Source organism: Plodia interpunctella, chromosome 17 (assembly GCF_027563975.2).
Source record: "Plodia interpunctella isolate USDA-ARS_2022_Savannah chromosome 17, ilPloInte3.2, whole genome shotgun sequence".
In the NCBI taxonomy this organism is placed as follows: domain Eukaryota; kingdom Metazoa; phylum Arthropoda; class Insecta; order Lepidoptera; family Pyralidae; genus Plodia; species Plodia interpunctella.
Genome location: NC_071310.1, coordinates 8,718,640 through 8,746,504, shown reverse-complemented (window position 1 = coordinate 8,746,504; position 27,865 = coordinate 8,718,640). Strand labels below are relative to the sequence as shown.

The window sequence follows — 27,865 nt, the reverse complement described above, 5'->3', positions numbered from 1 at the left end:
TCAGGGCAAGCAAATAAATGTTTCTACCATTTTGGTAGCAACGAGAATACAACACACCAAGTTCATATGTTTTCTGCTGTGAAAAGAAGCGCAGCGCGCCGTTTTTTGGCTTGTCAACCGAAACCACGCAACAATTTTCTATTGTAATAATCTTACCAAATGTGACGAATTCCCTAATGTTTTATCCTAAACCGCGAAGTGTTCAATGCACTGAGCATAGTAAAGTATAATACAATAAAAGTGTTTACTTAAATTAGACTGGAAATAGTGTTCCCACCGAAGTGACCCGCGAACTCTCAACATGCCTCTGTTGAAAAGGAAAGCCTTTGAGAAATCGACGGCGTCGGGGTACCTCCGGGACGACGATGAGGTTTTCCACTGTGAGATCACCGACGAGATTTTCAAGGACTATGAGTGAGTAATTACATATAATGTAGTTTCGCGCAATTTTCGCGGCTTTGTGAATAAAAAGTGTAGATATCTCAAGAAGAGCCGTTGTCAGTGCAACCGCGCGGCAGACAGCGTAACTAGGCGAGTGTGACACCATGTTTTACAACTACGACGTCGCGCGTAACGATTTTTTAGTTGTTTTTATTAACTTTTGTTACAATTTATTTGCAGGGAGTACTGTGAGAGAATTATACTGGTTAATTCTATGGTTTGGACATGTGAGATGACCGGCAAGAACAACTTGACATATGCTGAAGCGCTGGAGAGTGAGAAAGCAGCCCGAAGATCGCTGAAAGATTTTCCAATGGAGCTCCGTATACCAATATTGTTCTTGGCAGCCCTGACTAAGAGATGTTCATTTGCTGAAATGTCAGAAGATGTGTTCAACTTTGTGAGAGAGAGGTACTTTGTGGGGGAGACTGTGGAGGCCTGTCTGGAGGGGGACCTGTGGAAGGAGGCCCATGTGCTGTCCGTCACTGCTCAAAAACAGCAGCCCGGCAGGTTAGTCTATTTTTATGAACCTGGAACATTTTAGCTAACTGAGGGCTCACTATTACTGATCCATGTGGACCAATGACTTCCATGGCAGATAACAATAAAACTTTTGTGTCACATTGAGTGTCTGCTATAGTGTTTCTTATTAGATTTTTTGTTTTGATATTAAAGGTATTAGTAAAGTACTGAAAGCTAATCTGAAGTGACAATGCTTATCTAATTCATGGTCACAATAAATTTGTTTTCACAGCACATGGTAATCTAGTCTGAGTTACTACTAACAAGCAAAATGTAAAATATTTTTCAATTAAATTGATTGCCTATATCTTTGTTTATTCAATGCATATTTAAAAAAAATATTCAGTTTTGTTTAAGGAATTTTTGATTAAAAATGATTATATTATTGAAATTTTTTCAATAAAAATAATATCAGGAGACGTAAAACTGCACATTATTTTTTTTTAACATTTGAAAATTATTGTGCCATTATTAATTAAAGTCTGTTGTTTCTCAAGAGTTTAATGTTAACAATGTATGTACATGTTAACAATGTTCACAGTAATTACTGTTAAATTTTGTTGAAAATAAATCAAATAAAAAAATTGTTAAGTAAAATAAATAATTTAATTATCAATTTAAAAGTATTTATTAACCATAAAAGTAATCTCCTTAAAATTTTATATAAAATTAAACATCATAGGAAATTTGTTGTAAAATCATATAATGACACGGTAAGATTGTTTACTTAATTAAGACTTGTAAGAAACAATTCAGGGGTTTGTACCATTTTATATAAAAACAGCAAAAAAAAAACATGTTTGTTGAATTGGAGCCCTTTGAAATACTTGTTTAATTTATTAGCATTTGATGTTGTAGTGGCAACAGAAACACAACATCTATGGCAATTTCAACTGTCCAACTATCAGGATTATTTCATCTGTTATGAAACAGACAGACAGAGTCTTAGTCATAGCATTCTGTTTTAGGTAAAACATACAATATTTATTATATTTCAGCAAAGAGATGCTGCCAGCATCTTGGTACTGCTACGAAGTGGAGCAGTATGACGAGGCCGACGCAGCATCCGGCCAGATCGGCACCGCGCCGCACGACCGCGTGCGCCGGCGCAAGGGCGTCTACAGCCGCGACAAGAACCGGCTGTTCCTCAAGCAGTTTGTGGAGATGGGCCCTGGTGGTGTCATCGGTATCAAGGTGATAATATCTGTTTTATTTAATGCTTATAAAAGTCGAAACATTTGTTAAGAAACTTCCTTAATAGACTTCCACATTTTCATGTCACATTTAAAATGAAATATTATATTTATCAAAAAGTTACAAACTACTGGCACTTTGGAACAATCACTGTTGAGAATAAATTCTGGGCATGGCATTCTGGCAACTATCCACAGCAGTCAATTCACAATACCAAAATTCCCTTCAACAAACCAGTACATCATTCCTCACAGAAAGCAGCGATGGACAAGTACAACATCAGCAAAGTGACGTTCGAGCACATATTCACGGGCAGTGCCCCCACATTCCCAGCATCCAAGAAGCTGCTGAAGCCGAGCCAGTCCCCAGGCTCGGCCAGCAAAACCAAATCAATCAAGAAAGGCAGTCCCACGAAGGGCACTCAGCAGAGCATGGATAAGTTTGTCAAGAAGACCGATAAATCTGAAGGTATTTGCAATTTGAGGACTATTTTCGCAGCCAGCCAATCAGCAATGAGCCCGCATGGTGGGTCATGGCCCATATTCCTTATCTATTCATTAGGAAGGAGTTTCTATCTATAAGCTTAAAAAATTAAACCATAAAGTAATATAGCATACTGTATTATGATCTTTAAGCATAACATTCGTCGTTCATTCTTGCACATAACAGTTTAAACATAACTATTTATTTATTAAGATACACATACAGACAAATTACAATTTTGCATTTTTATACTTCAGCGCTATACATTACTGCACAAGTAAAGTGCCCAAATTTAGTGTACACAGCACGATCATCTAAAATGAGCCGTTAACAGAACATATTAGTACAAGAAAGATGTCACAAAACAGCAGCTTGTACAGAGTATTAGGAGGAAATAAAACAATTGTAAAGCAAATTCTTGGGGAACAACAGCTTAATTATAGAATTTCGGAATTGTCTGATGCTTTGGCCGATTGTGTGATGATTTGAAGCATATAACTAACCTAACCTAAAAGTTACTTGGGTTATTAACTTTTAGGTTAGGTTAGTTATGCCTAGTTACGGGCGTATTCCAAAAATCAATCATGTGTTAGATTTATTATGCTACAACCGGTGTGCCAAAGAATAATAGGACAAAATGAATTATGCAAAGAAAAGGGACCCCATTAGGAAGGCCTGTGTCCCAGCATTGGGGATATTTAAATGGCTGTTGATGCTGAAGAGGCCTCATGTCTGAGCCCTTTTTGCATGCTGAGTCTCACTAGACCAGTTCCTTCTGGAAAATCAGGCTTCTATATCATAGACTTGCTATACAATCTCTCTCATATCCACATTCCCGGTTGCTTTCGGGGCTGTGACCCCACGAAGTCTAAGGTCAGAATAAAAAAAAACGGAAATTTTGAAGACTGCTGTGATTTCTTCTTCATGACGTTTGACCTTTCTTCTTCATGACATCACCTCTCGTGTGCTATTGCTGCCAGAGGCCTGGACTTTAATGTCAATATAATTAAGTCTATTTATAACCCCCGACACAAAAAGAGGGGTGTTATAAGTTTCGTGTCTGTCTGTGGCATCTAGCTCCCAAACGGATGAACCGATTTTCGTTTAGTTTTCTTTGTGTCATAGATAATTTTATCCTAAGTGTTCTTAGCGATGTTATTATAAAAATAAAAAGTTGTGGCGAAATGAATATTGAAAGTCGGGGGCTTTTTAATTTGTCTAACCAATAAACTTGTTATTCAACAAAACTATTTTTTTTAAATCTATTTTTTGTCGAGGCTTCAGTTGCTTGGTGCGACTATGCCAGCCTCATGGGGAAATTCCATTTTATTTAGTATTATGTCTGCCTTTGCGTCATCACCCCTCTCCAGAATGTATAAATACATCTGGCCTCCCGAGACAATGGTTTGTTCAACGTAATGTTGATCTCACCATTGCCAAAACAGAGATCACGCAGGAGTTTATTTCTTAAGCTTGAGTACTGGTCGCATTCCAACAAAACATGAAGCAAATCTTCAGTTTTATTGCACACATTACATGCATCCGAATGGGCTTTTTTAATAAGAAAATAAAACTTGTCAACTGGAACATGACCTGATCTCACTCTAAAAGCAGATACTAGAATCTCCCTACTGAGACAACACAGTCGAACTAAGGCACAGGATTGGGAGAACCTTGGATAGTCTTATACCATATACCCTCTGATGCCGAGTGGAAATCAAAGTGTTGTGTCCATTTATGTAAGTAGACCTAAACATAGGCACAAGCTCTGAGGCATAAGGCAAACTCAGGACATCCTCCCAAACATAATAACAAAACTATCATACCATTTATTCACCAGTAACATCAAAACCGAAGCTCCCACCGAATCCAGAAGCCAAGAAGAGCGCCCAAGAGCTAGCGGAGAAGATGCGGCGTGCGGAAGATCAGATGCGACAGCGGAAAGAAGAAGAGAAAGCTAAGAAGAAAGAGAAGAATGCACGGCTGCAAGCGTATCTTAAAGAGTGGCAGAAGATAAAGGAAGACTTGGATTTAGAGGACCATAAGGTAGAAATAATTAATTATATATATATATATATGTGATCGTCCAAATCAAAAGGGACCTTATGGCGGCTGGCACTTAGGCCTTTATTGCCGTTGTTCGAATACAAAACAACGGCAATAATGGCGTAAGTGCCGGGCGCCATAAGGTCCTTTTTGATTTGGATGACCAAAAAATGGCTTATATAAAAAACTGAAATCTTAACCTCCTAGTGATTCCTTTGCTATCTCTTTTAGCTAAAAATGTTTTGTATCTTGTAATGTTTTGAGCATTATAATGTTGATTACGCTGTGACAGAAGACGTTTCAAAATGGCAATACTGCTAAATGAAAGGCTGTAACTTTCGGAAAACGTATGTAACCAGATGCGCCCTGGGGCTTCGCTCCCCTAGGAATTTCGGGATAAAAACTACCCTATGTGTTATTCTAGGTTATATTCTACCCGTGTACGTTATTTCATAACAATCCGTCCAGTAGATTTTGTGTGAAAGTGCAACAAACATACGCGCATACATCCTCACAAACTTTCGCATTTACAATATTAGTAGAATAGTAGAATTAACACAGACGCGAATGTACGGACGTGATAATGTAATCACGTTTTTTATATTTAGTGATAACCCTGATTGCATTGTCAATCATTGTGTCGCAGGGGCAGGGCCGTCGAACAACTGTAACATCTTATTAAACAGTGCTTCATACACGATGAAGCGCGGGCAGTGTAATGGTTAAGATTCCTTTGAATCGAATGGTCCCAGGTTCGAATCCTACTTGCACAACGTGAGTTTGTACACCAATCTGATTCATGTATAGTTGTTTTTATCGACCACCACTTGCTTCTGGTGAAGGAAAACATCGTGAGGAAACCTGCACAGTGGTTGATTATCAACTTGTGTGTGCAATGGAGAAGGCAATGGCAAATCACTCCATTAATAGTGCCAAGAAAGTCGTTGTGTGTGTTTCATTCCACGTTATGACCACGACCCTCAGCCATGAGGAATACGACTGAAGAAGAATACACGACTTCAATCCCAAATGCCCATTCGCAGGTCATACCAGACGGTACGCCAATAGAAATCGAGGGCGTCCATCAGCGGCACATCGGCGACTTCCTCTCCGTGCTGGAGTTCGTGCACACGTACAGTGACGTCATCAAGGCGAAGGACGTCTTCCACTCCGGCCTGGACGTGGAGACCTTCAGGAAAGCGTTGTGCGTGAAGGAACACGCGGGCGTGTTCAGTGACCTGGTGCAGATGTTGCTGACCACGATATTCTCGCTACAGGAGGACGAGGCTGAGGAGTACAATGAGAGGGGCGGCATAGAGGAATCTAATAGCGATGGTGAGTTTACATTTTTTTTTATGGCCCGAAATAATAATTTGTGACGTTTCAAAGGGATCAATTACGGTCGATTTGCTGTTCAAAAACTAAGATCAAAAATAAAACGAAATAGTCGTTCATAACGCACATTTTTACGACCACCGTGGCCTAATGGTCATCATGCCGGACTGCTGGAGGTCCCGGGTTCGGACCCCGGTCAGGTCAACATGGAAAATTATCTTTTTCAGATTGACCTGGGTCTTGGATGTTTATCTGTATATGTTATGTGTTATAGAATATAGCATTGTTGAGTTAGTATCCCATAACACAAATTTCGAACTTACTTTGTGGCTAACTCAATCTGTGTGATTTGTTCCTATATATTTATTTATGTACTCGTAATATATAAATATGTAATGTTTTTATGTGAGCTTTTTTTATAGCTAGGAAAATTCCAACAATGTATCACCTAAAACGCCATAATTTGGCCGACTGATTGCCGATAATGTGGCCCCGGCATTAAATTATCACGCTCATCATTCATAAATAATACAACACGTTTTAGTTATAGTCTTTTGTTATTAAATTTGCTATTGCCCGCGGCTTCGGCGGGGATAAAAGGTACCCTATGTCCTTCTCCGTACTTCAAACTACATGTATGCAAAATTTCAAGAAGATTGGTTGAGTAGATAGAGTGTGAAGAGGTAACAAACAAACAAACTTATTTTCGCATTTATACTATTAGTATATTGTAAAGTAAGATACAGTCTACATTATTTATATGGAACTGCAGAACCAATTTCCATAATTATTTAAGCAATATGAGTTAGTATCACATAACACAAGTCTTGAACTTACTCCGGGGAATTATCGTTTAATTATATTATAATTTATTATAATAGTGTCCGTATGGGAGAACTGATCACCCGTCTGGTGCTCGCATAGGCGTCTTCAAAAATTAATAATTAAAATATATTACTCTGGGGCTAACTCAATCTGTGTGTGGTCCATATGTATGTCTGTCTGTGGTGCAGAAGCGATGGAAATGGACAGTGAGGTGGGCATGACGCGGGCGGTGGAGCTGGCCACGCGCGCCAGCAAGTGGGCGCAGACCTACCTCGGGACGCCGCTCAGCAAGTTGCCTCTCGACCCCACCACCGTCAGCGAAGTACTGAGGTGATTTTTTAAAATATTTTTTTTTGTGCTGAGAATTTTTTTTCGTCTTGGCGAAAGTTTAAGAGTTGTTCACTATTTTTATTGAGAAAATTTGTAGAAATATGAATGTCTTGGTGCAAAATGTCCTTTTCTTACAATGTCCTTTCTCAGAATGCCCAGCCCAGGTTCGCATCACAAGTGGCGATGTTTGCCCGGGCCGGGAATCTGGCTAAGTTCGGATCTCGTTATCTTAGACTGCACCTGCTGTCGTCGGGGTCAGTGGGGGGCGCGCGGTGCGCCACATGGCGCTACCAGCAGCGCGGCGGCTACAGCAGCCACGACGACCCGGGGCTGCGGCTGCGGCTGCGGCGGCCCGACCTGCTGCGGCGTCTGCGTCACGACCACGTGGCCGACCTGCCGCTAGGTCACTACACTACCATCGACTTTTCTAGAAACGTTTCATTTTTGAGAAATCAAATCATTAATGTTTGCTACATGGAAGAAAATATTAAAGAAAAATAAAGTTCAAAAAATAAAAATACGAACATGATAAACATGTTATTTATCTATTACCTTTTTATATACAAACATTAGGGCCGCTAGATGTCATTTACTTAAATATTAAACAATATATGACATATGAAATAAATATTCACAAGTCATTATTTAACATAAGAATCGATGGTAGGTATCATTGGCCAATGTTATCATCAAAAAACTCTGATATACTATGTAATAGTACTGGCTTTTGCCCGCGAGAATATCCCACGGGAACAGTTATTTTTCCGGGATAAATGGTACCTTATGTCCTTCTCCATACTTCAAACTTTATGTATGCAAATTTTCAAGAAGATTGGTTGAGTAGATAAAGCGTCAAGAGGTAACAAACAAACAAGCTTACTTTCGCATTTATAAATATTAGTTATTCAAAGTACATTTATGCAAAATTTCGAGAAGATTGGTTGAGTAGATAGAGCGAAATGAAGTAACAAACAAACATACTTTCGTATTTATAATATTATTTAGAATAAATCTCTATATTATGACTCCGCAGACGACAAGATGATAGTACTGCAGTGTTTAATGAATCAAATACTGAGCTACGCGACCGTCCGCGACATCATTGAGGAGAAATTGGACGAGCTCAAGAATTTGAAACACGCTCTTAGGACACTCACGGTAAGTTGATTGTCGGCACCTTGGCCCGCGCGAATTTATGTATCTTGACCACGAGACATTGCCGATTTTGCTCAATAATTTTAAACATACTCATAATAATACTTACTTAGTTTATCCGCTACTTGCTTGCTTAATTTATTTGACGACCACGTTGGCGCTTGACCGAGAGGTCCCAGGTTCGATCCCCGGTCGGGTCACGATGGAAAATGATCTGTTTCTGATTGGCCCGGGTCTTAGAAGTTTATCTATATATGTATTATGTTATAAAATATAGTATCGTTGAGTTAGTATCCCATAACACAAGTAGTCTCGAACTTACTTTGGGGTTAACTCAATCTGTATGATTTGTCCTAATATATTTATTTATTTGTCTTAACCATTCTCGTCCATTTTGAAAACCACATGAAACCGCATGATCTCTTTATTTCCATGAAATTTTGAAAATGTCGTAATTATCTGATTTCCTCCTGTGATACCCCTGGTGTTTAGGCAGCGGTAATCGCTTACCATCTGGTGACATTCTGGTTTGCAGCCCTATTCCATAATAATACATTTAATCCTTACATATTATAAAACAAAGTCCTCTAGCATGTTTGTCTGTCTGTTCGTGATAAACTCAAAAACGACTGCTGGGATTTTCATGCGGTATTCACCAATAGATAAGAGTGATTTCTGAGGAAGGTATAGGGATATGATTTATTATGGTTTTACCCTAGCGAATACCTCTAATAAGACTATAAGTTATTACTAAATCAAATATAAAAAAAATCTTTTATTTCAGATAAACGAGCGTAAACGCCTAAACCAAGTGGCACTTTCCGGAAGCGAGCTCAAGAAAGAGTATGCAGTGAAGAAGGAGGAACAAAAGCTCACCGGCGAGAAGGCGAAAGCTCACGAGGAAGAACTGAAAGCTGCCATTGCGAAGCTCGCGAAGGAGAGCGAGCAGAAGAAAGTGGAGTATGAGAAGAAGCATAAGGAGATGCAGTTGGGCCTCTTTGACTACACCTCTTATCTCGGTCAGTGATTAATCTAATTCTAGTCTAATTCGAGTAGTAGACGATTTTATATTTTTCTTTTGGATGTCGTACGAAGTGATTAAGGGACGTATACCCTAGGGATCTGATGGCAACAATAGCGTTAGAGAGGGTTACGTCGGGCAGGCGGCCGGTTGTAAAATAACAGCTGAGACAATGTATAAGGTATTTTAAACGCTGATTTCCTTCGCGACGTCATATGTAAAATGAAATTCAAAATACTTTATTCAATATAGCATAATACACATCACTTATTGATGAGATAATTATTAACTTTGTCATTAACTTAAAACTTTGTCAACTGTCGACTTCCAAAGCGCTTAGGTGAAGAAGAAGCGGCGCAGCAATTTTCCAGAAAGAGAAAGAAAGATTTAATAACATTTCATTTAATATATTTTCTTTTCGAGTGTGTTATTGCTGGTGTTAATAAGTCAATTTAATCACACCGTGTAAAAGGCATATGTTATTACTTCTAGTGTCAAGTAGTCTTTTCTCTTTTATACATTAGTATGGATCGTTCAGTTCAGATTGTGGAGAGAATTATAATTTTCGATTGATCGAAACACAATATAATGAGCCACCAATCAGGCATGGACCGCGCGTACCGGCGCTACTGGGTGTTCCAGTCGCTGGGCGGACTCTTCGTGGAGGCGGGCGCTGAGTCCCGCGGCAGCTGCGTCTGCGTCGACGGGGACGGGGACAGAGGTATGGCTGCGGGTCACATACACATTTTTTATTTTATTTGGTGGAATATTGTTTAGACGTTCAGAATCGATCGATTCTTTTGATGAGGCCAATAAATTCAGAGAAGTATTTTAAATTTTTGATAGAATTTTTATTATTTGTACAACTGAACAAGCAAACAGACTACGGCCGCCCGTGACAGCAAGAGTGTGATACAGTTTTAATTGAATCTTAAATTTGATGATTTTTCCCACGGCTTCGCCCTTGTGTGTTTCCCACGGGAAAAGGTTTTTTCCAAGATGAAGTATCCTGTGTCGTTTTCCACACTTCAAACTACATGTATACACAATTTCAAGTAGATCGGTTGAGTAGATAGAGCGTGAAGAGGTAACAAACGAATTTTACTTTCGCATTTATTGTTGCTCGCCGCGAACTTAGACCTCACGAACACAATTTTTTTTTTATTGTGAATATTTCGAAAACGACTGAACCAATTTTGTTACCCCACGAACTTAAAAATTCTATTGGCATATCCTATATATACCTTTTTAAATTTCATCAAAATCGGACCAATGAATCGAAAGTTATCGCGTTTTTTGTATGTTTATATGTTTGTAACAGAACAGTTGTATGTAGAATCAAAATCAAATCATTTATTCAGAAATTAGGCCTTCACAGGCACTTTTTCACGTCATATTCTAAATTAAATGATGTTTACCAAAGCTACTATGTTACTAACTACCAAACTACTATGTTAGACCTCGCTCGCTCGGTTAAATATAAATATGTGCTAATGTTTGTTTTGAAAAACTTTCCAACAATCGTCGCAGCAGCAGCCAGCAGCGACAAGGAGAACGAGTCTGCCGCGAACTCCCGCTCGGGCTCCCCGCGCAAGGCGCCCCGGCAGCCGCAGCTCTACGTCTGCTGCGGCCGTCGCCGCGTCTGCTGGCCGCACGGCACTGTGAGTGTGTGTGTGTGTGTGTGTGTAGCTCATTGCTACTGCTAATACTATATTACGTTTATGTTGATGATTTTAAATGAAATTCGTAGTTTTTTTTACGGTGATCGAGTTTATTTTCATAAATTTATTACTTTTTTATATGGGACTCTCCAACCAACTTTAAATGTTTGTATAATGATCCAGCAGCATTGTTATAGTCTATGAATTATCACGATGATCTTAAACATACATATTTTTTACACTTTTCTCACCTTGTCGAGAAAGGAAATTTCGATTCATGATAAATTTTGTCTTGCGTCCAAATGTAACATGTAATAATATTCAGGGTGACCACCGACCCCAGTGGTGGGTGTACAACACAGAGGAGCAGATCTCCAGTCTCATCGAGTCTCTCAACAAGAGAGGAGTAAGAGAATCAGATCTCCGTTCGGCACTGGAGCAGGAGCTGCACAATTTGGCCAAACACGTCACGAAGTGTCCTATGCATATGTTGACTCCGACTGTTCCTGTGAGTATTTATAGAATCATCATTATTTAGCACTAGATGTTGCCCGGGGCTTCGCCCCCGTAGGAATTTTGAGATAAAATATAGCCTATAGCAATCTTGGATAATGTACCTTTCAAATGGTGAAAAAATTTTTTATATAGGTTCGGTAGTTTCGGATATTACCCGCCTCAAACATGCAAACTAACAAACGCTCACCTCTTTATAATAATATATTTAGCATAGGCCTCCCTTCGCATATGCCACCCTCCTGAATGAATGAATTTATTTGCAAGCAAACACGGTAGAATACATGGTTGGGACAGAACAAGCGTCTTGCACCAACAGTGGGCATGCAAATGTTAAAGGTTTTTAATTAAACATTAAACTTTACTAAAATTATGTCTCTTGAAATACATCACAATGAACAAGTTTATAAGTTAGACAAAAAAAAGCCCGCCTTTCAATATTTATTTCGCTACAACTTTTGAACGGCTGAACCGATTTTCATGAAACATGGCTAAGAACACACAGGATAAAATTATCTATATGACACACAAAAAACTAAACGAAAATCGGTTCATCCGTTTGGGAGCTACGATGCCACAGACAGACACGTTAGACTTATAATACCCCTCTTTTTTGCGTCGGGGGTTAAAAATTAGTCGTTACGCCAACATTAAAAATTTTTTTTTTTTTAATTAATTGAAATTATTTAGTGCATAGTAGTTACATTTCAAAATTAATACTAAAAATTTGTGGTCAGCAAAGTTTATTGTGCTTCTGTTTATCCATGATTTTTATTTATAGAAAGGGTTTGGGTAATTTTGTATGGACTTGTGGCGTATATTTCAGCAGCCAGGTTTAATTTTATACCTATTTACAAGTAAAATAACATGCTATATTAAGATGTGTCTCTGTGGCTCTGATATCACCGTGAAATACGCCAACTTTGCCCACTTTTTCCAGAAAACCTGGATTTTTTCATATTCTTTGTATGAAACGCCGGACGTATTTTTGTGTCTGTGGCAACACTGAGATCATGTGCATGCATTGTCTTATTTAAATCTGACATTAGACATCATTTTTTCTATCATATGACCGATTTTGAGGGCGGGTAAATTTATCTCGACTTGTAGCCAACATTACCCACTCTGATTTTTAGCGAAACTATAGTTCTTATATGGACGACTTAAAAACCAAAGAAAGTATTTTGGCAATAAAGGCGATTGATTCAAAAATGAACTCGATATCGTGAATACATTCCTCTTTAAAATGAATGGGCAATGACATAATTTATTTCCTCCATACAAACTCCATGCTTAGAATTTAGAATCTAAGTATATAAGCTTACAAGTATATAATGCTTACTATAGTGATACCAATCTAAGTATATAAGCTTACAAGTATATAATGCTTACTATAGTGATACCAATCTAAGTATATAAGCTTACAAGTATATAATGCTTACTATAGTGATACTTATATTACTATAGTGAGGAAACCAGCACATTGTTAGACTGTTTTAACTATTCTGTATGCATATGCTGTCACTAAATTGTCAAGAGTTGTTTGCGGTTTTGCTAGAATGACGAATGTGAGTCGACTTGCTTGTGTAAAAAATACAATAATGTTTTTTTTGTTTGTTTCTCTTTAATGTGATATTGTTATGAGATTTTTCTTTTCTTTCTTTTATAAATACTGTAATAGGATACACATGTACCGTTGTATTTAAATAACAATAAATATATAAATAAATAAATAAATAAATAAATAAATAAATAAATAAATAAAAAGCGGTAAAAATCTCATGCCGTCAGAAAGTTTTCATAAAAATGATTAGACCTCTAGTTTGAAACATCGACTTGAGGACCTCGGTGGCGCAGTGGTAAAGGCTTGCCCCTGAATCGAGAGGTCCCGGGTTCGATCCTCGGGTCACGATGCAAAATGATATGTTTCTGTTTGGCGCGGGTCTTGGATGTTTATTTATATATGTATTTGTTATAAAATATAGTATCGTTGAGTTAGTATCCCATAACACAAGTCTCGAAGTTAGTTTGGGGCTAGCTCAATCAGTGTGATTCGCGCAGACGCCGGCCGCCAGCAGCCACAGCCACAGCACGCGGCAGCGCAAGCCGCCGCCGCCGGCGCTGGCTGTGCCGCCCGGCGGCGACCTCTCCGAGGCGCTGGAGCTCTCCCTCAGGGACCACATCCTGGAGCTCGAGGAGAAGATCTTTCACGGATGTCTCGGTTCTATTAAAGTTAAGGTAGGACGTGATTTATGTTTGATACCTTCGAATTGAAGACAATAAAGTCCTGATTCACTGACCAACGTCGATGATAATTTAGATTAATAATTAGGGTGTTTGACAGAGCGCTGCGACCGCGCTGTCATTACGATCTTTCAAATTTTAACAAAGACAAGAATTAGATTTACAATCTGACTTAACTGGACGTATTATTATGAAATTTGTTACACGGGTAGAATATAACCTGGAATAACTCATAGAGTACTTTTTATCCCGAAATTCCGGAAGCGAAGCCCCGGGGCGCTGTTAGTTTATTATATACTAGCGGCTCGTTCCGGTTTCGCGCGGGTAAAAACAATAAATCGTACACCTAAACCTTCCTCTGGAATCACATTATCTATTGGTGAAAACCGCATGAAAATCCGAGCAGTAGTTTTTGACTTTATCGCGAACACATAAAACGGACACATATTTTAAGGATATTGAATAGAATAGAATAATAATTCATTTTAAGTGACACACAAGTCATTTACAAAAAAGTACAGCACAATGACACGGGAATTAAGTTTGGGGCTAAAACGTGTGTGTTGCGCGTTGCAGCCGTTCAAAAATATCGTGGCTCAGTTGTTGTTTACATACATAACATGAAGGACCGGTCGGCGTGGCGCGGCACGCTGATGCTGCGCGGGTACGACAAGCAGGCGCAGTATCTGCAGTGGGGGCCCGGCCTGCAGTACCGCGACGACTACCATCTGCCCGGCGGGGAGCTGCGGCTGCCCAGCGGTGAGTGGAAACTTGTTGTGACGGACGCTTTGCGAATGGTCTCAAGTAGGACAGCAATACACGGTGCATTGCTGTCCTACAATTAGGGGTGTCATTAAAGAAAAATCAATGTAGTATTTTGTTATTTTTGTATGGAAAAAAAATTAACAAGATTCTTTTTCATCGCCGTACAACTTATATGACCCTCGGGGTATGACCTCGTCACGGCTTTATATACCATTAGAACGAACACCTTGTATATGTATATATATATGACGTTCCAAGCGAAAGGGTACCACTGTGCGTATTCCAATTTCCGAGATATTTGAGATTTTGTGAAAATGATGGAAAATTAGCATTTTGCAAAATTTTAATTTATTTTAATGCAACATACAAAGGGCTATTTTTTCATACAATATACGTCTCCAAATCATGTACACAACATGAGAAAATTACAATTGTATGTTTAATAACTAGAACCCTGGTTCTAGTTATTAAACATACAATTTCTTCAATTTAAACTTTCAATAACAGTAACTTTCAATGTCTGTTTCACAACAACTTGATTTTCCGTAAGTGTTAACTTTGATATTTATCCAATAAACGTGAATAAACGGTTAATTAACTGTCAATCTTGCATACTCATGCCTGTTCGTGATCCAGTTGTTTCCATTACTGCTAAAATACTTATCTCCCGCGTGCGAGTTGTGTCGACGCTTTGGTGAGGGACTCTGAGTGTGATGTCATTGACCTCTAGCGTTGCGTCGATAACACGTCGATAATAGGCTAGTTGCCAAATTGTTTTGATGACTATTCGAAGCCTCATACCATTAGAAACATCAGTGAAAAGAATACTGTGATAATGACAATACTTTCAAAGTTATGACAAAAATAAAATCACACATTTTTGTGACTCGTCCAAACGCTCCGTACTAGATGACACGAACGTGTGACGTCATAACGTGCGAAAATGTTCGCGAACAAAGATATGTTTGTTCGACAGTTACATTAAATATTACGTTTATGGTGATGAGTTCTTAATAAAAGTTAATTTTTTATTATTATATATGGTCGTTAAATTTATCTTCATAATTTCATACTTTATGAAAATGATCTTTCCAACCAACTTTACATCTTCGTATTTAGATCCAGCTGCATTGTTACAGTCTATGGATTATCATAATGGTCCTAAATATATCTATTTTATCTAGATTATACATATTTTTTACAATTCTCTGATGAAATGCGAAAAAACTCGTTCGAACAGTGTCGGTCCCTATCACGCCAAAAGGTATACAAAAAAAAAGTAATGATTATTATCGTTATATGCGGGAAATAATGTTATATCATTCGTTTATCTATGGTTTAAAATTTGTTGCGAATGATAAATGTCTCTATACCCAGACATAGGCGAGGAGGACGTGAAAGCCATACCCACAAACAAGTACCGCGACCCGGGGCACTATCTGGAAGGGCCCAAGGCCAACGGCATCAAGCCAGAGCCCCGGGAGAAGGCCCCGCCGGCACCTGAGGTCATCAGGGGCCTCGCCTCCGCGTTACTGCAAGTGGAACAGGCTATACACCACAAATACATACGGAGGCCGTTGGGTAAGTTACACACCGTTGAGGTGTGATTTCCGCCCTAAAAGACCGCTGTGGCGTGTGGTTCTCGCCTTTGAGAATCCTTATACTCCCGTAGGAATCGTACGAGGCGATTAAGGGATAGTTGCTAGGCTGCAAAAGCACTACCAGGGATAGAATTAAAAAAATATCTGAGCCAAGAATCTTAGTTAATGGTTTATATTTTTTACGCGTACAAAATAATAGGCGGATCAACAGTATCTACTATATTCCTGATTATATGTATGCGAAATTTCAAGATTAGTTTCATTCGGTTTTATGTATAAGTTAATTCAAAGAGACACATCTTACTAATATTACAAATGCGAAACTTTGTGAGGATGTGACGCAAAATCTACTGAACGGATTTATATGAAACTAGATGTTGCCCGGGGCTTCTTTCCTGTGGTAATTTTGAGATAAAACATAGCCTATAGCAATTTTCGACAATGTACCTTTCTAATGGTGAAAGAATTTTTGACATCGGTTCGGTAGTTTCGGAGATCCCCCACCTCAAACATCACAAACTCACAAACGCTTACCTCTTTATAATATTAGTACACGGAGAGAATATAACCTGGATTAACACATAGGATACTATTTATCCCGAAATCCCTGGCGAAGCCCCGAGGCGAAGTCAGTATTATATAGAGGGAACTCAAAAAGGTCGAATTCAATTGCTTCAATTTATGACCTCGGTGGCGCAGTGGTAAAGTGCTTGCCTCTTAACCCCAGAGGTCCCGGGTTCGATCCCCGGTCGGGTCATGATGGAAAATGTTCTTTTTCTGATTGACTCGGGTCTTGGATGTTTATCTATATATGTATTTGTTATAAAATATAGTATCGTTGAGTTAGTATCCCATAACACAAGTCTCGAACTTACTTTGGAGCTAGCTCAATCTGTGAAATTTTCGCAGGCCTCGACGAAAAGGAGCGCAAAGAGCGAGAAGCGAAAAACAAACCACTCACACTAGACGCCTTGGAACGCTGGGAGGTGTCGCTGATGGAAAGCCGCAGCTTCGCTCAGATCGTGCTGCAGCTGCTGGCGCTCGACTCCAGCGTCATGTGGTCCGCCAGCATCCTGCACGCGTCTTGCAGGATCTGCCGCAGGAAGACCGACCCGGACAATATGCTGTTGTGCGACGCGTGCAATAAGGGACACCATCTTTATTGCCTCAAACCAAAACTCACGGTTAGTGAATTGTAAATATGTTTCTTGTCATTGGGAATAGAGGTGGTTTGCGTCCAGAAAAGGTAGGGTAATCGTATCGATGTCGTCAGATTTTATATGGATAATTAATATTACTTTTGTGTACAAACACGATTACGTATTCGCAAGAATTCAAGCTCACTGACCGCAAATCAAAATCTTTATAAAACAAATTTTATTTAGCAAATTTGAAACTCGACTCCAAGCTTATTATGTGTACCTAAAATTGTGTTAATGTCTGTTGGTATTCATTGAAAAATATAAGTATAATTTCATGCTGTCAGAGTGGACCAACTAGAAAGGTAAATTAAATTGTTATTAGTATGTGTGCTTTTATTTACCGCAATGAAAAATGCGCCAAAGTTTGGCAAACTGTTTGAGCACAGTGTGGAGTAGACAGTCAGTGTGTGTAGTAATTAATTGATTAGTTTAACCAATTTATCAATAAATTAATCTGATCAAATGTAACGCCATGTGGCCTTAAATTGTTTAAATAAATTATTTTTATTCTTATAAAAACGTCAATGAAAAAATTAACTTTATTGTACAGTACACCATAAAAATAAAGAAACACAAAATGAAACTAAAGTACAGTCAACAGCTCATTAACCTACGCAAAATTATTGCAAACTCGCCCCGCATCTTATGACAATATAAACATAAATGTAACGATATGTCTGTTTGCACGGCAGAAAGTACCTGAGGGCGACTGGTTCTGCCCGAGCTGCAAGCCCAAGGAGGAGCGCACTCCGCGCAGGAGGAGGAAGCTCTTCTCCGACGAGGAGCTCGAGGAGGTGCTGGACGACAGGTGACAACCGTATTCTTTCATTATTTTCTACTGTATTGTTTGCTAACGGGGTCCCTTTCTTCGCATCATATATCTCAAACAATAACAATGAAATGGATTTTATGGCGTGATAATTAAATAATGTATGTAAATATGTCCAGTAGATAATGCGAAGAGGTAACAAACAAACTTACTTTCGCATTTATAATATTAGTCGGGATTGCTATAATCACGAAAGTGAAGAAATCAGGTCTTCTTGTTATGTAGGTACTTTTAATATGTGTTCTTTATACAATAAAGATATACAAAATACACAATTAAACAGAATAAATGAGGGCGCTGTCTCCTGTTGGCTGGCAACACTGGGCGATTATCAACCAATCCTGCTTGTTCTATTTGGTATTGCAATGGCAAAATAATGCAATTGGTAGTACATTTTTCATCAACATTTTAACTTACGTTAAAATGGTTGGTTCTTTTTGTCAACTTTGAGTGAATTTTGAATGAGGCTAGACTGAGCTTCAATGTTGCAATAGACTGAAAGCTTGTTAGTCATTAGTCTGAGAAGCTTACAAATTATTACTACAATTGCTAAACAAAATTTTAATAAAACCGGTGTTCTATTAACGATCAGACAGTGTACGAACATTGAAATAGGCACAGTTCATGGATTATCGATCGAGCAAATCCATCGGTGATAGGATTTCGTTGGAACTTAATTACATGAACTAACAGCAACGACTTGATCTGTCACCGTCCCCGACAGCGACGCGGAGCCGGAAGTGGACACGGGCGTGTGCGCGTCGTGCGGCAGCGGCGGCGTGCTGTCGCGCGCGTGCGCCGCGTGCTGTGCGCGCTTCCACGCCGAGTGCGCGCGCGTGCGCTCGGTGCGTGCGCCGCGGCGCTGGCTCTGCGACCTCTGTCTGCATCCGCCCAGGGGTGAGTTGCTGGTGTTGCGGAACTATACTTTCAGAACGGAATTTTGACATTTTTGTTGCGCGATACCGAGACAATTAGATGATTAACGTTTGTCTTGTGCTAAGTGTAAGTTGATTCTAGTAAAACATGAACGCGAGAAAAGATATTAGCACTCTGACCCACTTCTCGTATATTTTTAACACGGGTGTCTCTTTATTGTGTGAGTGAAATGGAATGTATGACAATGTCTATAGTTTTCACTGACCATGGACAACACAGAAGTCATAACCTTTTGGCAATCGACACCCCCAACGCCGAACACACTCGCTTCAGCACCCGTTATATTGTGCAATATGAATTTATAACAAAAAATGTAACCACATAAAAAAAAATATTTTTAACAGACGACCCCGGTTTTGCTTTGGTGAAGTGCTTGCCTCCGAATCGAGAGGTCGCGGGTTCGATCCCCGGTCGGGTCACGATGGAAAATGATCTTTGATCTTGATTCACCCGGGTCTTGGATGTTTATCTATATATGTATTTGTTATAAAATATAGTATCGTTGAGTTAGTATCCCATAACACAAGTCTCGAACTTACTTTGGAGCTAGCTCAATCTGTGTGATTTGTCCTAATATATTTATATTTATTTATTTAACTTACATAGCAGCAACTCTCTTCGGTGAGCCAAATTATATCCTTTTTGTTCATTTATATTGCACAATATAATAGGATAGGGGTCGTCGTACACTTAACTGCTATTAGGGTTTCATCTGAAAGGTAACTAAATCTAAAAACGTATAATGACGATCATAAACACTTTTGAAACGATGTAAAATCTTATTTTATTCAGACATTCGCAACGATTACAAAGCAAGAATAATCATAATATAGCATAACTAATATTAGTTTAAAATAAGTTATCTTAAGTGCCACAGATAACGCTTGCTTTTTTTTCTAAAGAGGTGCGCCGCTGCGCCGCGACCGCATTGAGCAACATCCACAGCTACACGCGAGCCCAGATCAGAAACAGCTCCGGTTTGTCTATGACCACTCTATGCATCACTCCTCTATGGTTCATTGGCCTGTCTCATTTCATATTCATTCATGGCATGTCTGAAAAGACGCATTTTTCTAAATTCTTTAACAATTAAAAAAATATCGCTTCAATTGTAATTCAATTGCAAAGAATATCTAAAAAGAGTAAATTATTTAATCAATCCGTGTTGTACACGTGGTTCTACCGATTTGTTCTACTGATGGGTCCAAAGGATGTTACCAACATGGTCCTACTGCATGTACTGGTAGGACAACGGGATATCATCACGACTCAACCCTTATTTACAGTTCTTGTTGGAAATTTCTCAGCATCTTGTATAATTCTTATATCAAGCATGTCTGAAAAGGGTGCTAAATCAAATTAATCTTACTTATGGTGTATAATTTCGTCTGTCATTTGTAAAGTGGCTTCAATTTTGTTTATGGCATGTATGTAAACGACGCATAGTTTAATCAATCTTCATGGCACCTTAAAATAGGCCATATTCCAATCCTTGTAAGACTTAAATTCCATTGTATTCACTGTCATTTCATGTTATTTTTACTTAAAATAAATACATCTTGCCATGATTTGGTGTTCTGTCTCCGATAAAAATCCGGATCGAAGAATATTCAAGTTTGTATTTAAGCGGCATTACGTATTGCGTAATACGTTAAAACTTAGGAAAGTTGAAACCGGATACCGGACGTTGTTCTATATTTCTATAAAGGAACACCCGGGGGTTCCCTTTTTTGTCCGGTTTTTTATCGGTTGACGAAACCGGCGAGTTTGATGCCGTAAACAACGGTGCAAGTAGAAAACCACGCTTTTGGTGTTTCAAGTGTTAGATTGTGCTGTGGGGTTGTCTTTGGTAATTTTTCTATTTTCTTTTATTAAATGATTTAATTTTTCTTAACTAACACCTTCATATAATTCATTTTTGATGATTTCCTGTTTTGACCTCTGTGGTCATATTTTATTACGCTGTTTGAAAATACTCCTGGCGTATTGTACGAAATAAACCTGGCGTGTTATCGGTTCACGAACAAAATTCTCATGTAAAATGGACATATTGTCGCAATGCTGTGTTTACTATTTTAGTTAATTTGCTGTCAGATTGTTGAAAATATATTTACTAACACTACACTAGGCAACATTTGACGCGCAACATATAATCTATCTCACGCGTTACCATCGACTCGAGTGAAACAGCACATAGTCGATCTCACTCATGCAAATTGTAATGAAAAGGAAAGAAAGAAAGTGGCTTAACTTCTTGTTGAGTCGAAATGTTAATTAAATTATATCGTTTTTGACCAATAAGTGGCGACGGCAACCGCCCTGTCATTAGCCTCATTGAGATTCTGTACTACGTAGGAGTATAACTCGAACATGATTCATTGTTTGAATATGATACAGCTCCACAATAACATAGATTTTTTTTTAGTCCTTCGTGAAAGGAAGACTAAACTTAGTATTATTAAATAATGACTTAATTCACAAATCTTCATTTATATAATATTATTTAGATTAGACAACATATTTCATAACGAAATCACTGTTTTTGACCCGAGAAACCCCACCCGACTCAAGCGAATCTGCGTTTATTAACTGATTAATATGTAATACAGATTCAGACGACAGTGAATGCAACGTGGCGCTGGTGAAGCTGAAGAAGTCGTCGCGAAGCAGTAAGGAATCTTCTCCGGTGCTCAACGGCAGCCGGAAGTCACGCAAGTATGTAGTTTTAATAATAATAACTGTGGCCGTCCAAATGAAGAGGGACCTTATGGTGGCGGGCACTTTAGGTCTCTATTGCCGTTGTTCGAATACAAAACAACGGTAATAAAGGCGTAAGTGCCGGGCGCCTTAAGGTCCTTTTTGATTTGGACGGCAACAATTCATTTAGTTCAGGCTACAAATACAAGTTAACATAGAATATATAATTATGGCCCATAGAAATATATATATTAAAGACTAATATGGATAAAATATATCTACATTAACATGGAAACTTTCGCTTAATTAAATTATGTTTTTACAGATCACAAGAAACCACAAACACATCAAGAAGATCAAAGAATTCACTAACAAATGGAGTACATGGTAAGTCTAATGATCTCAATTTTGTTTTTTATAAAACTCAGCCAATTCAATAGTAGATTATATCCAAATTTCAGTTCAGTAGTAGATTATACTCAAATTCTATGGGAAATAAAATTATTTGCCATTTTTTCGTCATCAATTTCTTTGGATATCAACCCAGTTGCATATCTGTGTCAAGGTCAAAGGCGCTTCATAAAGTAGATGGCGCCACAGTGCATAAAAGCGAAAGTTTTTTTTTTTTATATAATTACGCGTGAACACAGCAGTTTGCAGCTAGTTGTAACTCGATGTTGATATTGTGGTGTCCAGAGGAGGGGACGGGCAAAGGCAAGCGCAGCCGCGCGGCGCCGCTGCGGCCGCGCGCGCTGCGGCGGCTGCTCACCGACGTCATGCGGCACCGCGACTGCTGGCCCTTCTACGAACCCGTCAACGTCGATGAGGTTAATATATAATATAATAAATAAACACATAGGAACAAATCATACAGATTGAGCTAGCCCCGAAGTAAGTTCGAGACTTGTGTTGTGGGATGCTAACTCAACGATACTATATTCTATAACATATACATATATAAACATCCAAGATCCAGGTCGATCTGAACAAGATCATTTTCCATGTTGACCAGACCGGGGATCGAACCCGGGGGACCTCCAGTGCAGCAGTCCGGCGTGATGACCATTAGGCCACAGAGGTCGTCAAATTATACAAAGGCAAATAATATCCAAATAAGGCAATAACAAAAGATAACGAATTATACAAGCGTGAGTGAATTGTACTATTGTACTGTACCCCAGAGTGATTAACACTTTGCAGGGCACTATTACAGACGCTATAACAAAACTTCTTTTGTGTTTATGCGTCATTTTGCGAAATGCACATTTTCCATCAGACACCTGACACCACAGCTCTTTGAGCACCTTTATGATACGCCAAGATATCATAACAGACAGACAGCGGTGGTGGTGTAATGGTTAAGACGCCTGTGGATCGAAAGATCCCAGGCTCGAATCCTACTCGTGCCACATGAGTTTGTATACCAATCTGACTCATGTATAGTAGTTTTCATCGACCACCACTTGCTTCCGGTGAAGGAAAACATCGTGAGGAAACCTGCACACTGGTTGATTATTAACTAGTGTGTGAAATGGAGAAGACAATGGCAAACCACTCTATTAATAATGCCAAGAAAGTAGTTGTGTATGTTTCATTCCACGTAATGACCACGAACCTCAGCCATGAGGAATACGACTATGAAGAAGAAGATATAATAATGCAATTGAATGTCCCAGGTCCCGGACTACCTGGACGTGATATCGGAGCCGATGGACTTCACGAGCATCAAGCAGAAGCTGGAGCTGGGCCAGTACAGCGCGGACGCGCAGCTGCTGGCGGACGCGGCGCTCGTGCTCACCAACTGTTACGTCTACAACAAGGACACCCATCCGGTCGCCAGGTGAGGGCTGTGGCTGCGTCAACAATGACTGATTGTTTTTATTTATTTCCAAAAATTTATGCAATATGCAGTCCAAAAACTACGAAGGGGTTAATCTTATAATAGGAGTGTTCGTAGCATTAAAATGACATAATACAAGGTTTTGTCTAAATAAAACTAGCGCTAACGGGTAACGCGTTAATCATTATGTCCACCCGTTGCACTTTTACGAATAGTAGTTTGTTCAATAAAATTAATATACTGCCGTCATAAATGAGCGTATCCTTTATATATTTTCATTATGTTTTTGTTATCAGTGAAAAAGGTGTAAACGTCTTATTTTTTTTTATTTGAAAATTGTTGGACGCTCCACTTGCATATGTCGGCAGATATAATTCATGTGAACCCTGAATCTTTATTCTCATCAGTAATGTACTTCTATATCAATATTACAATTTTATCCGGCCTTGATGATTCGTTAATTCAAATAGGGCATATTACGCAAAGCTCAGCGCAGATGGCGCTACTGGTACAACTAAGGTACACAAACATTGCCAATGGAGGCAAAAAGCGCCAATTTTCACTATTGTTGCAGATTTACGACCAAAAATACCTTCTACGTAATCGTGGTGAGAGTTTAAAGGAAAAAGGAAGGATTTAGTGGATTATCCTGAAAATAATAACACTATTTTAGGTTATGTTCTGCATTATTTGGTCAACTGTGGTCATAAACTGATATAAACTTGATTTTGACTGAAGATCTTATTTGTATGAAGTCCATATTTTAATAAGTCTTCACGTGTGAAATGTTCTTTTCGACCGTTTACTGGCTCGAAAATTTTACAGCGTGAGGCGTATCCTAGTTATCGAAGTTTTTTTTATCTTTTGGAAAACGATTGTTCTCAAAATTTCGGCATAATATATTTTCACAAACTAATTCTTACATAATGAAAGCAGTAATAAAATACTCTAAAATAAACTATTTTTCGACATAGCAAAAGGCGGCAAAGCTTTTGTATACCTAACATACAGTGCTGTACTCCGGCGGTATAAATACTCCCTATTACCGTTTTTTAACACTTTCAGAGCGGGCTACCGACTAGAAAAGTACATAAACAAACGCTGCAGCGAACTCGATCTGCCTTGCCTCCCGGAGATCATCCTGGAAGGCGGAGACGAGGGCGGGGCCAGTGGGTCCAGCGGGACCAAGCGCGGGGCCAGCGGGGACGAGGGCCCGCGCGCCAAGCGGGCCCGCAGACAGTGAGCCCGCGCGCCCGCTCGGCTGCGGGACTGCGTCACGTACTGATGTGACAGTGTAGTGATACTGGTAAGTGATAGTGATAGTGATAGTGACCAAAAGTGATTGTGCATCTTTACCGCTGAGGTGTGATGGTAAGGGTCCGGCAAGATTGCTCTGTTGTTCTCCGTAACGCAACGGAGCAATGGATCCGGGCTTAAGATGGACGAAATTTTTGTTTCTAGATAACTCGATGCTCTAGTTGAGTTCCAAATGTTCCATGCATCTTATTCTATTTTCCTTCAGACCTTTATGCTGATTAAATAAGTTATGCACTTGCCAATTTTTGCATTTTTATATGTAAGAGTTACAATTTCTTCATTCATTCATTCAAATAAAATTCCAGTCTAAATATTTGTTAACTCACTCTGAGTTTTATAAAAACTAACAGCTTCTTGCTAAAATTAGATAACCAAATTGCATGAATTTGCTCAATATGAGCACTAAACAAATGTACAAACGAGACCCGACCGTATTGTGATCTTATATAAACTTTAAAGCAGTTTTCCCAATAGTTTACTTGCATTATACAAAAAGTTATTTGAATATAAATTGAGATTACTATAATGATTAAGGTTACTAATTTTAAAAAAGATATTGTAGGTCCTCAGTTTTTAATAATAAAAATATGATGGCATTCATAAAATTATTTCTATGATAAATTGAAGAAAATGTGACGATGAATGATGTGTTATAAATAAGGAATTACCTTAATACTTAGCTTATTTCGATTTTGGATGTCAATTGTTGTATAAAAATAATTTAGGATTCGAAATTAATCAATTTGGGTACAGTAAATGTTGGTTGGTGCATGTCGTGCATCAAAATGCATTGGAGTAGAATATGTTTTCGCAAAAATAAATTGTAGAAAAATAAAATTATAGTTTTCTGTACATATTAGAAATGCTTTTGGAGCTCGTAAATCTTAGACAATTGATTTAAAATTTAATTGTTTTATTTTTGGGTTCAGTTTTTTTTTTTAGATTGAGTATGTAATTATTTTGTGTTAAATTTGTCAGCTGTCATTTTACAGTTACAGGACAGTGTACAGTCAACTACAAATCGTGCTCATGCATGGATTTTTAATCCAAGAATTTATATTATTGTGGACTCCTAACACATTGGATCTTTTGTCGATTCTGTTATACCATATAACTAGTAGTATAAATTGAACTAAATCCTTTCTGACGCAATAATAAAGGTGAATTCACAATTTATTTAGGTAGGTTGATGTGTCGTTGACTGTACATCAAAAATGCCAGAGTAACATTCCACAAGCACAGCAATGTTCTTTATGAAACTTTTTTGAAAATTGTATGCATTTGTTTGGAAAGGACAGACATATGTCTATTGTCACTCATTCACATAATTTCAGTGTAGATGAAAACTAGATTTGAAAATTCTCCCAATATTAATACAAATGGTGATATAAGGCAGTGCCTTTTAGAGACATTTTGGACATAGCTTATCTTGTATCTTAAATAAAACTACTGGCAAACATATTTTTGATTTGTAATAAATTTGCATTTAGTGTAGTGTCAGTATTGTAAAGTCTAAAGGCTAAATTCATGCAGTATACAGACTTGTAATATAGATTAAAATGGAGACTACATTGTTATTAGCCTTTCTGAACAGGGTAACTTTTAAAAGATCAGCTCCCTGGCAGTACTAGTATAACGTTTGTCCTACGGGCTTCGATTATTGTTAGTTAAATTTTGCTTACATACAAAAATATTTTATTTTTTCAATTTAATAACTCAAAGCGCATGGCGTGCGAAAAGATTTGGAGAGCACTCAGAGAGAGTCCTGTCTACGTCAGGACAGGACAATAGAATCTTTATTTAAATCAAAATTTGTAGAAAGTGTGATGCTGTCTATGAAGTTTGCTGGTTTTTCACACACTGCATAAATTTACAGAGTATATATGGCTTAGAGGATAGTTAATGGAAATTACTAATAACATACATACTCTCTCTTTTAAATAGATTACCCCATTCCCTAACAGCATTATTAATAAATAGCATATTATATTCTCTGATTAGACTTTCCAAAATATAGGTTTGTCCCTCTCTCTCTTTTCAATATTTGAGATCAAAAGAACGAGACAAAACAAAGAGATGACTATTAGATCTTAATCAGAGAATAACATATTTATTTATGGGGTAAATTAAGTCTTTTTATTATGTTTAGTCAGTCCACATCCTTGTGAACCTGTAATCTTCATCTACTTACAGTCTGTGAAGAAATTTAACGAGGTTGCTATCTCCTGTCCGGCAACCCTGGGTGTTCATCAACCGATCTTGACCATTATATTTGGTATTGCAAACAAATGTATTGACAAATTAATGTGTTTAAAATATGTTTTCTTGACAGACTGTATCAGTTTGTAATTTGGATTCATCTTTTTTATGTTCAAAATCTTTTGTTTTGTTTTAAAGATTTTATATTGTTTTACAATCAAGACAATGATGTTCCATTCATTATTGATTATTGAAGGCTAAGCCGTTTTTCGTAAAATCGCTGTGGATTCTTGTAAAATCGAGCAAGCGCATTCCTGTGTAACAGAAAGATCAACATGTGAGCCGTTCTTAATACCAATTGCTTGCGATTATTTATTGATCTAATTTATAATGTTTTTTTTTTTTAATTTATATTGTAGTGAATAAAGCACACGTACAGTATTGAATGTTTTCATTGCAATTATTAATACAACCCATACTGATGTTATAAATGCGAAAGTCTGTTTGTTCCGCTTTCACGGCTAAACCATCGGGCCGATTTTGATGAAATTATGTATGCATCCCCGTAAAAACCCTAGTTTGGGGGTATATTTTTTGAAAAAACAAAGCTAGGGCTTTGTTTTTTCAAAAAATATACCCCCAAATGACTAATGGGGGTGAAAGTTTGTATGAAAATCATGTCTATACCGCTTTCGCAGAGAAATACACG

The 27,865-nt window shown here is 38.3% G+C and overlaps 1 protein-coding gene across 3 annotated transcripts; it reads left to right on the top strand.

Annotated features, from left to right (window-relative positions):
- The first annotated feature begins 66 nt into the window (after positions 1-66).
- Acf (ATP-dependent chromatin assembly factor large subunit) lies at positions 67-27,597 on the top strand. Of its 3 annotated transcripts, none has more exons than XM_053757621.2 (25): positions 67-414; positions 622-951; positions 1,962-2,157; positions 2,412-2,625; positions 4,481-4,686; positions 5,730-6,021; positions 7,035-7,176; positions 7,410-7,579; positions 8,210-8,334; positions 9,116-9,350; positions 9,957-10,073; positions 10,886-11,013; positions 11,339-11,521; positions 13,588-13,764; positions 14,397-14,529; positions 15,913-16,116; positions 17,046-17,320; positions 18,031-18,146; positions 18,892-19,064; positions 20,006-20,080; positions 21,713-21,818; positions 22,126-22,187; positions 22,497-22,627; positions 23,477-23,640; positions 24,706-27,597. In XM_053757621.2, the coding sequence occupies exons 1-25, from the start codon at positions 302-304 to the stop codon at positions 24,881-24,883; spliced, it is 4,245 nt and encodes a 1,414-aa protein (XP_053613596.1). In that variant the 5' UTR covers positions 67-301; the 3' UTR covers positions 24,884-27,597. The 3 variants fall into 3 exon arrangements, with proteins under 3 accessions (XP_053613596.1, XP_053613595.1, XP_053613597.1); XM_053757620.2 differs by having other exon boundaries at positions 10,883-11,013; XM_053757622.2 differs by lacking the exon at positions 20,006-20,080 and having other exon boundaries at positions 10,883-11,013.
- Positions 27,598-27,865: the final 268 nt, after the last annotated feature.